General features: G+C 31.8%; 1 protein-coding gene across 1 annotated transcript in view; it reads left to right on the plus strand.

Moving 5' to 3' along the window:
* The window catches only part of LOC119635133 (protein obstructor-E), a 41,000-nt gene extending 36,428 nt beyond the window's left edge, over positions 1-4,572 (plus strand). The window contains exons 2-5 of the mRNA XM_038029729.1: positions 2,413-2,622; positions 2,699-2,887; positions 3,485-3,695; positions 4,271-4,572. Coding sequence (XP_037885657.1) covers positions 2,413-2,622; positions 2,699-2,887; positions 3,485-3,695; positions 4,271-4,385 — 725 coding nt within the window. The 3' untranslated portion in view covers positions 4,386-4,572. The remainder of the gene's footprint in view (positions 1-2,412; positions 2,623-2,698; positions 2,888-3,484; positions 3,696-4,270) is intronic.
* Positions 4,573-13,506: the final 8,934 nt, after the last annotated feature.

A 13,506-nucleotide genomic window follows, 5' to 3' on the forward strand; every position in this document is an offset into this window, starting at 1 on the left:
CAAAAATTGAAAACGCGTAGATTCAATGCATAGACAGTCAAGTGTCAAGGAAGTAAAAATTCCCTGAGAATTTCATTTTATGCAAATTGCTTTATTGTTGCATTCCCTCCGAAACTACACGGAATTAGTATTTTTTATTATTATATTAAATATTGAAAAATGGCAATCAGAGCGAATTAAATGAGAGCGAGTTGGTAAAGGCTATCTTTCTATTGAGAGAAGTACGGGAAGTATAGCGAATCTATGTTTGTCGAGCTTGCGGTACAATGTAGGAATGTACAATGTAAATTTTCGATCGATTAACTTCAAATTTGAACCGTAACTCTTTATAGTAGCATTTTTTTTTTTTTTTTTTGATTTGTTAATTTTACTCCATGCCCCATACACAAGCTGTTTAATGCTGCGCCCGTTTTGGTTAAAGTTTGTACAATGATTTTGGTGTTTATTTCTAGATGGAAATTGACGAACTTTTGCGACGACGTTATATATATGTATTCGTGTTTTGCATGGTTTTACTTTGTTGCCATTTTGCTTTTTAAAAAATAATTTCAATCCAAAACTAAATCGATTCTTTAACTTTATATGATCACCCCATTAACTATAAATTGCCAAATTGTGAAGAAAATTATGCCAAGAAAATACTGACAAAGTAAAATTTTATGCCTAAAATTATCCGCCTAAGAGGCCGAGTAGACTAAGGGTCCCGACTAACAACTTAATGACCGTGGATTCAAGCCTCAAGTCTGGTAGGGTTTTCAATAAAGCCCATAGCCTGAAACACTAGTGTTTTAAGACTTAAATTTTTGGATTTTAATTACTCTGGTCAAAATAATTATAATATTAATAATAATAATTATTACTATTACTAAAACTATTATCCAACAAATGTGCAGAGAGTGAATTGAGTTAAATTGAATTGTAATTGTTTCTAGATAAACAAATTATGCCCTTTGTCCGCATCACTTCTGTAAGGCTAATATTTAATTTGCCGTATCCGACAGAACTTAAAATAGACTCACTTTTTATTATACCGTACGATTTAGAATGATCCGTCCGCCCGTGTAATGCTTGCGCAAATATTTCTACGTTCGTGCGGCCTTAGAAGAATTACCTTTGAGTGCAGTTACTCGAGGACAATCAGGTGATCCCAGGATGAGCAAATGAGCATTTTGCAGCCCCTTCTCCTTATAATGCGTAATTTTGAGAAAATCGTTAACTTAAAAAAAGTAGAATTTTCAGAATTTCTCGGCAAAAATTGCTAACTACTGCCTACTGTACTCTGATGTATCAAAATTGATGAGAATTTCTTGTGAACGTCTTTTCATATAATCATCCCTATGAAGATTAAAGTCTCGCTATATAGCAAAAATGTATATGAAAAATAATGTTAGCTATCTACCTACGGTCACGGTCGTTACAATATTCTTTTGTTTGTTTTGTAATGCCCTAAAGGGGGCATTTTCATCTCCATTTCCATTTCCATTTCATTCTAAAAGTAAACATAGACAGCTTTCTCTTATTTCGCATTTTCATTTTATGCAATAAACGATTGCTGCTGCTGCTGCTGCTGCTGCTGCTGCTGCTATTATTTTTGTTAGTGATCGCCTTAAAATTTCCCTGGGAGGCAGGCATGCAGGCAGGCTCATCATCGTGTGACGCTTCTAACTGTAATTAAACAATTATGGCCTTTGCATAAGCGTATTGGGTATCATTATCATCATCATCATTATCATCATCATCATTATCGACGATACTCTTCAATTATTTAATATTATTATTACACGATGATGGTAATTGCAATTACAGTATTCTCAGTTAGACAGCTTTGCAGCAATGATATCAGCAGCAATAATATTGACAAGCTATTTAATAATGCATTGATAAGTTCTCACACAGCTACAATAGAATGGTGACAACAATAATAAGAACAACAACAAACAATGAAAACAATTGGACTTTATACATTATTAATCCATAAATGGATTTCATATTTAACGGATGCCACTTTTCTGTTGTTCAATTATTACTGATTCATATACGAATGGCTCATACATCATGCATACATCATACATTATATACATACACTTACATAAATAGACATAACGTGTAGTATCATTTTTTTTGTTAATTAATTGAATGTTAGTGTAGTGATACGCGATGATGATGATGATGATGATGATATAAGTTTATAATGCAAATTTTAATTAGGTTTGACGTTGTTATTTGATTTTTATTTATTAATATTTCATAGTAATTACAAAATAATATTTTCAAGTAATTACAAAAAGAAGAAAATTAAAAAAAAAAAATATATATATATATATATATATATATATATATATATATAAAAGACGATTCAGCTATGAACTAATTTTCAATTTTTATACATATATTTATTTATTTATATTACAGCTGTTGCCCAGGATAACTTCAAATGCCCAGATGATTTTGGATTTTATCCACATGATATATCCTGTGATAAATATTGGAAATGCGATAACAATGTGGCTGAATTGAAAACTTGCGGCAATGGCTTGGCATTCGATGCTTCCGATCCTAAATATTTAACTGAAAATTGTGACTATTTACATAATGTTGACTGCGGAGATCGTACACAATTGGGTGAGAAAGACATATAACAAAAATATTGAATACACAGAAAATTGATTTTATTTCATTCATTTTTTTATGTACACAGAACCTCCAATTTCGACTCCCCATTGCTCTCGTTTGTATGGTATCTTCCCGGATGAGAATAAATGTGATGTCTTCTGGAACTGCTGGAACGGTGAACCATCTAGATATCAATGTTCTCCCGGTTTGGCTTATGATCGCGATGCTCGCGTTTGTATGTGGGCTGATCAAGTGCCCGAATGCCGAAATGAAGGTAATTTTCTGCATAATATAATTCGATTGTCCGAAAATATGGTTTACATTTCTAAAAGTATATGAAACTATAAAATTATTTTAATAAGATGTTTGTTAAGTGTTGTTGTGACTTTTACAAACTGTCAAACAAAGGACGTTTTCTTTGGGACTTCAATTACACCTCAAAAATAGGGTATTACATGTTATATAGTAAGTGGTGACCCAAAATCAGGTTTATTTGCAAAACAAATCAATATTGCCACTCATAGTACAACGTATCGCAAATGTAGAGCCGATGGCTGATACGATTTTCCGCAAACAAAGTCGTGGCATGATTTAATCAAATGAAAAACGCTTCCTAAGTCCACCTATAATTAGTATGTGGCGTTTGCAATAATGCGTATCCATTCAAAATTCACACTAAAGCTTTGCATTTTATAAGGCAAAATTTAAAAAAATTTTTAAAAACAAAGAGAAAGTGCAATATTGTAGATGTATATCATATATCCGGACAGCAGAAAAAAAAATATATATATACATATATATACATAAACAATATTTTGAAGTAAATTTAACAAAAAGTTAAATGAATTTTTTTCCAATTCGATCTTTGCAGAAGTTGCCAATGGTTTCTCTTGCCCTGCGGCCGGTGAATTGGCCAATACTGGTTCATTCTCAAGGCATGCTCACCCTGAAGATTGCCGTAAATATTACATTTGCTTAGAGGGTGTAGCTCGTGAGTATGGTTGCCCCATTGGTACAGTATTCAAGATTGGTGATGGTGATGGCACCGGCAACTGCGAAGATCCCGAAGATGTTCCCGGCTGGTAAGTGCAAAAAAAAAAAAACCTTTCTTTCTTCTCATATGCCATATTCATATATAAAAAAAATATAAACGCATTTATGAAAATGTATTTAAAGATTTAAATACATACTGTAGATATTTATGCATTCTACATATTAAGGTGTTGGTTGCTTGAGCCCTATGTTGAATATATATACATATGTCCATTCCTTCATTACATTTCACAATTGTTTTGAATTTTCACTATTTCAAATGTACTTTTGAATATATATGTATATATACATATGTATATATATATATGTATATATCTATATATTTTATTACAAAATTAAGCTTGTGCGCTTCACTATTGGGAAAGCTATTTTCTTTCAATTTACATAATTAAAGTGAATGCTTTCTATATATTATATTTATTTGTTCTGCTGTATGTTTTGCATACTTTATTGCCTGTTTGTTTACATTTATATTGATTGCTTAAGTGTTTTTGTAAATTTTTTTTTTTGTTTTTTTTTTTTGTTGCTTGGCAAGAAAAAACATCCTATCATCCTAGACCTTTTACCTAAAATAAAAACGAAAAAAAATACCTTTACATTACAGTGAAGACTACTATGGCGATTTGGATTTGAAGAGCATCCGCAAAAGTGAACTTTTAGCCGGTCTGAACAATGAAGGTCGCAAGAGCGCATCAAAAGCCAAAGCTGCCTCCTCATAAACTCATACTAGACACTAGTAACACTTTACACACTCACAAAAAACGCATACACACACATAAACAAAAAACAAAAACAGAAACAAAAACAACAACAACAACAACAACAATTAGTTTTGAACACTTCCTCCACTAACAATACTATAAAAACATTTTTTAACTGCACAAACAAAATTTCAACACTTTTCTCTACTAAAAATTCCTTACTTTCTATTTTTTTTTATTTTTTTTTTTTTTTTGTATTTTTGGTTCTGTTTTGTTTTTAAACCGAGAAAGCGTACTACTCTCTATTAGATCGTTCAATATATATATATATATATATATTTGTACACATCTATACATATATATGTTTATATATAAGTATGTGTGCCTGTGGAACGGGATGGTTTGTGCTTGCATCGGCAGCGAACAGCAAACTTTTCTCAACGCAATATACATTTCCACACATAGAAGCATATTTCGAATTTCTCTGTTTCCAGTACAAGATTCTCGTGTTTACGTTTTCAGTTTATTTATACCTAAATTTTTATTAGTTTTTTCAATATAATTTTCTATTATTTTTTTTATTTTTTTTTTTTATTATTTTTTTCTCTTTTGAAAAATATTGCTTGTATGTTTTTAGAAAACAATAAAAAGCAAGAAATTCACACAATTTACATAGAGACAGAATAATTAGAGCGAGAAAGAGAGATAGAGAAATTAAAATTCTTTCTCTGAATGCATATCGATTTAAATTTGTTTTTATATAAAATTGAAGGTACGTGTGTCGTAAACGTTTAGAGATTTGTTTAAATTTAAGTGATTTTTGATTATAAGTTTATAATTTTATTAAAAAAACAAAAAAACAAAATGATAAAGAAAAATATATAAAAACAAATATATATAAAAACAAAAAAAAAAAAAAAAAAATTTGTAAAAAAAAAAAATTAAATATTTAGTTTGATTTGTGGAATTTCGGTGTAGTGGAAATGTTAACAAACGTAAAGTAAGTAAAACGCAACGCGACTGGTTAAATAGGAGATGTGTACGAAGTGAAAATATATATTCGGTCTATTAGATTATAAAAAGTGTAATTTTTAAATATATATTGTCGCGCATTGAGGTGATATTTTAAAAATGAATTGATTTATACTTTGGAAATGCACTACGTGTTTTATTTGACAACATGACAACTCATGTCCGAGAATATGGTTTACATTTCAACTTTCGTTGTCCGTATATAGAATATACTTTTACAATCGCGTTTCATTCATAAATTAGTTGTACATATCAATTATAAAAACCAAGTGCAAGGAATTAGTGGACGTTTTCTGGCATACGACAAATGGCAACCTATTGGAATTTGGGACTATCTAATTTAGTTTCATTAAAAATTTTTACACCCACGAAACGTGAAGCACACTTACCTTTTACTTAGACGTAATGAACTTCACTACAATGGAAACTCGATCTTCATGTGTAATATGAAAAATCTCACTCAAAATTGATTGGGTCTGACAGCTATTTTTTTTTTTTGTGACTTATTACGATTATTGTTAGTAGATTTGAGCATTTCCATTACACCTAGCATTCTAAGAATACATGTAAGTTTTAAAGAATTTTTTTTTGTGTGAATTGAGGACGGTGCGGTGTGGTGTTATTGTGTGAAAATGTTAAAAAAAGCTTGTCGCTCAGAATGCTCTCTACCTTTTTTCTTGTGTTACCACTTTTTCACATCTGTCTTAACAAAACGAGTATTATGTGCCGAAAAGACATCTGGTGTTTTTAACGCAAAAGGATTAATTTCTTGGGTAGCGCTGTAAGAGACGAACCTCTGCTGAGAGAGAATATTAGCCATTGATTGAAAGCATTATCAGTTATAAGGAGAAAATGTGGTGAATGAATTGGAGAATTCTAGTATATTCCAGTTAAATGATGCTAAGTTTTAGAAGACAAATCTCTGTTAGGACTGAAGTCAAAGCCGCTGCTTAAGACTAATATGAGTTATGAGGAAGAATACCCAGTGACTATGTTGCAGAAGATAATATATTCAACTTGAGGAGAAGGTGTCGCAAGATGAGCTCGAGCGTCCTCTTGTTCAAAATTCAACTTATAATATATTTTCGCGTATTCCGAACTTAGGTTACACAAGCTCATAAGATTCCATGTTAATTCACGTGAGAAGAAAGGCACTGCAATGCTTTGCCTTTGTCAGCCTACGTACTTTCTTACTTGGAAACTTTTCCTCCTAATGATTGATGCCATCTTTACATGTAATTGGCTCGGTTCGTTTGTTTGTAGAATTTTCCTAATTAAATGCGAAAGCTAAGTGAACGGATCCACCAAAAAATTGCATTTTCATTATTAAATTTTATTCGAAATGTATCCAACTTATGGATGTTTTTTTAAATTAAATAAAATTTTTAAAAGAGAAAGCGAAATATTTTATACACTTTCAGTAGAAAAGTATTTTAATACGAAAACACTTTCTTAGATGTAATTAGAAGACACTAATCTGTGTATACATGAAACTTTATCTAAGTTATGAATGCCAGTACTTCAAGTTAAGTTTTCTTTTTTCCTTTACAAAGGCATGTTGATGTAGAACTTAAAAGAAGTATTCTCTCCTCTTCTTTTTTTCCTTGTATTCCAGATTTTTGTTAACCTTGACTGAGTACCACACATACCTTAAACACTTACAGTTACATTCCACACGGCGGATAATATGTCATTGTTAGGAAAATTGTGTCTTTATATGCGATGTAAGTGTGACTGTAGCTTGATTGAACTTTGTCGTTATTTTATATATATATATGTTTTCATAAATTCCCGACTAGGATCTCTTACTAGTTGTTAATATATCGTCAACATATTGAAAGGTTTTTGAGATTTTTAGCTATGCATGTGCGTGTGCGCTTATTATATTTAGAATGTAGATCACGCTTCCATGCGCTTCCCAAGTCAATATCCAAAAATTGTTTCAGTACAATTCCCTCTATTTGAGCTATTATTGTAGAAGAGAATACCTAACCGAAAAGCCACTTAAGCCTACCGCTAATTAAGTGCACATGTATTTATTTCATATAAAAACCCAATTATTATTTTCATCTCCACCCTCCTCCCCCTGGTTTCAATAAAGTGCTCATCCCTAAGGCGAATAATTAATATCTATAAATTTAATGGATAATATCACGCCTATCTGCCCTAAAACTAAGGCTGTAGCTTTCAATTTGGTTTAATAAAGTGAAAGGATTTCTTACAATTGAAGTATGGATCTCTTTGTATCATTTTTAGATGAAGCAAATGCCCAAGTCAATAAAAATAGAAAAATGATTTGAAAACTTGAGATACCCTTAGACCCTAACAGAGAGAGGGGAAGGTTTGATTTTTTTTCTTGTATAATACACTCGCACAATTATAGCGTAATTTGGTATACTTTGTTTCTTAGCTGCAGAGGTAGGTTCCCTTATTTTCTAGTAAGGTATGTAGATCGCAAACAAGGACAAGGACGTAGGTACAAAATTTCAATTTCATGAGAGTTTTAAAAATAGATGACTGGCTGAAACTTAGAATCTGCTTACATTAATTTTGAATATACGGACTATATGTAGGAGATCTTGAGGGCATATCCTTTGTGTTTACCCAAAAAAAAAAAATGTTAAAACTAGTACAACAACAAAAACTTTATGAATTGAAAAATTTCTCGCTTAGCAAAAACGTGTACAAAAAGGCGAAAATTTGTGTGTGAATGTAATATAAGTGTTTTTAGTGTAGAAATTGTTAGTAATGCTACGAATGCTACCAAGTAAAATAGCTTCATAAAGCGACTCTTAGGTTTTTTTAATGCATATGTATATATGTATATATATGTAATACAAAAATTATTGAGTGATTGCAAAATTTCCTACGCGAGATTTTCAGAGATAGCAAAAATCTAGACACACAACATAGCCTTTAATAACAAGTTTATTTCAATCAATTTTTAGGTTAGGTTAACATGCAAAATTAAATTAGGTTAACATGGAAAATTAAATTTTGTTGAAGACATTGGTTTTTTTTTTTTTTTTTTTTTTTTTTAAACATAACCATTCACTTAGTGGATGTATTCAATATGTACAACACGCATAGTGGAGGCTGTGACCGCGTTGGCCACAAAGAAGTGACGAAACACAAAGAGCCAGGAAGTGGTCGCAGCACGGCGAATGTATGTTCAATTGTAAGTGTCATGGCTTCAGCAATTAATCACTCACTGCGACCTGCGTATGAGTATGGATTCAATGTATGGGAGTATGGCCACGAACTAGACGCGATTTTTATATATCAGGGTTTTGGCTGGATTATGTTCGTGGCCTCATGAAAATAGTTTACCCACTTTGCGTGATCTTCCGACATTGATATTTGATTTTGTTTTGTTGTGTGCTTTGGTGAAGTATAATACCCGGATTGTCACTGAAAAGATCATCGATTAACTACGCGTTACGAAAGCGTTTGGATTTGGTCATTAAAAGCCATGTATATGAGTAATAAATCAGGACATTAATCTTTTATCTAAGGGATGTAAGGGAAAACAATACTCTTACTCAAAAGTCTTATGCCTTCACTGATAAGACGTGCAAAAAAGAAGGATACTTATCATCCCCAATATGCTTCTAACCTATACATTAATGTCTGCGCCTTAAAACCATGCCTTTTTTCAAATCGGCCTCTTGAACTTTTGCAATCCCTCAATATATATGTACGTATATATATATATATATATATGCATTATATATGTTTGTATGTATATGTGTATGCAAATAAATTTCATTTTTCTTTAGCCTCTTGATTTTTTTATGTGTGTGTGTTTGTGAGTTTTTTTTTTTTTTTTTTTTTTTTTGCATAAACACACATTTGTATATGTGTGTTATAATATATGGGTTAATGCGAGCACGAGCAAGAATAAAGAAAAGAAAGATTATCCAATTAAAAGTTGTTTGCGCAACATAAACACATTAAAATAGAAAAACTAAGTAAAGGAAAAAAAATTAAAAAAAAATAAAAACAAGAAAGAAATTAAAAGAAAATCAAAAACAAGAAAATGTATACGTTATACGGAGAAGTGTGCTGACAACAGTCAATTAATTGTGATGTTCTAACTGCGTAAATAAAGATTATGCATAGCATCTAAGAAAAAAGATGATAAATGAAAGTCAGGAAGAGAGAAGGGAAGATGTTTTTCTTTTTGACGAATTATATTAAATGGAAGGCGTACTGACGGAAGAAATGTCAAATTTTGTGTCAATCTTACAAGAGGTGAAGAAATCAATTTGTGAGTGATAGCGAAATGATCGCTTTTAACAAAATACATGTACACAAGTATAGTCTAATACGCATTGCATCCATTCATTCATAAGAATTTTTAATTCTTGTTCGTTTTGCGAGATTATCTCGCATTATTTGCTCTTTTAGTTTTACATTTTAATTTTAATTAAAATCTTGTACTTAACGGTGTGCAATCGACATCATTTTATAAGATTTTCATTAAAATTCATGCAATGTGGTCAAGCGTCATATGCGTTACATGTATTAACGTCAACTTAGAGGCTCTAGAAGGTAATAATGCATAGATTGAGTAAACGAAATATGCAGGCCATGCAGTCTCTTGCAAATATGTACAGGACATGTATAGGACAAAAATCCATAAGAAGGCCTTAAAAGACTCCAAAGAAGGACTTAAGGCCAAGAAAGTTCTCCTAAAGGCCGGTCCGTAGTCGCTGAAGGATGTCAATTTGTTTGCAGGGAAAATGCGTTGAGCCACGGACGAACGGTTCGGTTTGGACAACTTTTCCGAACACTTCCCATATGACGTGTAATTTTTAATAGTCGATTTATGAATAGGTGTAGGGTGATGGCCCTGCCCTACTTTAGTGTGTTAACTTGTCTTCTTCGTTTCCTTTTATTAAGAGGAAACTGTCGTATGAAGCTATAATTTCAGTAATGCTTCAACCACACTCTTCATTTTCCGTTTTCCGTTTTTCATTTCGAATTTTGTATGATTTCTTAATAATATCTTCGTGGTCATTATACTATATGACTTCGATAACTTTGTGCTTAATGCCGAAGATAACGCAAAGGCAATTATTATCTATCTAATGGTAGCATGTGCGCCTAGTCTTAGCGTAAGAATATTCACTCCCTCGTTCGTCGTCTAGAACATACACGTACAAAACAAAATGGATCGACTTGTATACGCATATTCTTACAATTTGCAATTTTATAGAGCCAAAACCACATAACATAATCCTTTTTGCCATTTTGACTTTAATTAATTTTAATGACGATAAACACTGCAATGTTGGTTTCCGAGAACAACAAAATATTTCACAATGAAATAAAACATTAGAACATTTGAGGGAAAGTCGACGTCTAACTAGATATTATATAGCAAATGAAAATAGAAAACACAAAAAAAAAAAATACAAAACAAAAGATAATAAAAAAAACAAGCAGAAGAAAGAAAAAAAGATAAAGAAATAAATTCTATAACGAGTATAATACGATTACTTGGCAAATGTTTTTACATAAGAAAGCAAGACGGTTTAAATAAATATATATATATATATATATATGCGTATGTTACTTAAAAAACGAATAGGAAAGTATAGTTTTAGGCTGAAAATTCGCAATCAACGGCAAGGTCTTCTCTTGAAATCGTCTGCTGGATAGAGGGAAACACATCACTTCACAAGCGACTAACATCCATTAATTATTTATATTCAGTTTTGAATGAATCGTCGACTTTACCTTTTCTATAACTTATCTTAAAGTGAACATGAGAATCAGTAAAGCGATAGTGAGAAGTGACACGGAGGAGTAAAAGAAGGAGAAGTGGTCCGCTAATGCAACAAATCTTACAAAGTGTTTCCTTAATGGAAACGAATATCAATTGTCGATAAAATTAAGGCGGGCGGGCGACCAGACCACAGAGCATTTCATGATCAAATCAAACTCAGTTTCTCATTACTCAATTGACTCCCACTACCATGGGCAGTAATGGCAGTAATCATGAAGTCAACTTTTATTGAAACTTGTATGTTGTCTTTGCCCATGTCTGATTCTAAGCGTGGACACAGTAAAGCGAATGGGCGGCTAACACAGCTGTTAAGCAATTTAAGTTTTAGTTTTCTCTTATCATCAAGTCATTCAAACAATGTCGTTGACAAAATCACACCTTCTTAAAAGTAAACGAATCACCTATTTTCACGCCCCTTTCTAATAATAATGGTCGAGAAATACTTACCGAACAAATACACACAATACCATCCACCATGTGTTTTGGAAATTCTCACGTCTACGATAGTTAAAAATTTTAACCTAGGATCGATCTGCAGTCCAGCTCTTTCACCTTTACTTGTCTAATAGAATAGAATAGAATAGAAGTTCTATTGCAAAAATAGTGAAGATCGACTAATTGAAAACCGTTGGTAGATATTATTTTTACTTACTTTACGTACCTGGTAGTTAAAAATTTTGACCTAGGATCGACCTCCAGCCCAGCTTTTTCGCCTCTACTTGTTTAATAAAATCATGTAAAGTTTCATTGCAGAAATAGCGAAGATCGACACGTTGGCAGATATTATTTTTAGTTACTTTAGGTACCTAGTAGTTAAAAATGCTGACCTAGGATCGATTTGCAGTCCAGCTTTTTCTCTTATTCTTGTTTAATAAAGTCATCTAAAGTTTCATTGCAAAAATAGTGAATAGTGAGACTAATTGATATACGTTGGTAGACATTATTACTACTTACTTTGCTACGTATCTTTTCCATTCCCATATGTTTCATAAGACTGTCTTCAAAAAAAAAAAAAAAACCAAATTCTTTCATTTTATTTTATTAAATAAAGTTTTCATTTTTTGTAAAAATAAAAAAAAAACAAAAACAAAAATTTATCTAAAGAGATAAGAAAATTTAATTTTGTTGGATTTTTGTGCGTCTGTCTCTTTGTAATTGTTTGTTAGTGGTTGTGTTGTCTCACCATCTCATTAAATTGTTGCTTGACTTTTTCTAAACTTGTTTACCATCATCATCATCATCATCATCATCATCATCATCGACATCAGCACTCCATGTCCAGACATATGTGTCTATGTTATATATGCAGTGGTATTTTGACCAGCTTTGGTCAATTTAATTTTTATTTAATATTCTTTCTGTACAATGACAACAGTTGTTATTAGTTATTTTTTGTTTTTCTTATTTTTTTTATCTTTTTGCTCTCGATTTGTGTGTGTGTGTGTGTGCGTTCCGCGTTGAAACTTTGTTTTATAGAAAAATGAAATCTTGGAAACGAACTTATTTTTGACGCTTCCAGCGTCCAGCTTTTTATAATTTTGCGGACAACATGATCAAACGATTGATGTTGTTTACTTGTGTGTACACGCATATTGTAAGTAATTCATTGCCTTTGCAAGTAAGGCTTGATTTTGTATCTATTGCAGCAAGTAGATTACGTCTATCGTCATTTGCTCGTAATGCATGGAAAAAAGATATACTTGATGTGTGTGTGCGACAGTTTATCCATGTTCCGTTCATTCTACTACTACTCGATGAGCCTTCATTCAAACAAATAATATTTTCATTGTTTTTGTAGTAAATTCTTTTTCCTCTTCGTCAGATGGAATTCAGTGGTCAGGTAATAATTTGCTTAACAATTTCGAAGGCAAAACAAGCGATCACTTCTCGGTGTCGATCCAAAAATCTACTCCTCATATGTATGTAAAAAAGGAAAAAAAAAGAAAAATTTAAAGCAAAGAATTTTTCATTTCTGTGTTTGACTTAACTTAGCTTAAGTTAAATTTCAACAAATATTTCGAAGTACCCTCGCATTCCTGTCTGATTTTCCATATGCTAAACGCTATCGCTATGAAAATTTTAATAATTAGCAAAACTTATTCATTTACATGCAGTAGTTAAGGGGATAATAAGAGATTTTGTACCGTAGAAGCGTGTTTCCGAAACTTAGCAAGAAAATCTACTTACACGCGATATATGCATTTGTGTTGGTGGACATGGTAGAGAAATGACAAAAAAGATGTTCCTTTCTTCCCCCACAGGCGGTTGTCAAGTGACAAAAAAAAAAAAAAAAACACATTCATTACCTTCCAC

The sequence above is a fragment of the Glossina fuscipes genome, unplaced genomic scaffold, assembly GCF_014805625.2.
Source record: "Glossina fuscipes isolate IAEA_lab_2018 unplaced genomic scaffold, Yale_Gfus_2 3, whole genome shotgun sequence".
Classification (NCBI taxonomy): Eukaryota; Metazoa; Arthropoda; class Insecta; order Diptera; family Glossinidae; genus Glossina; species Glossina fuscipes.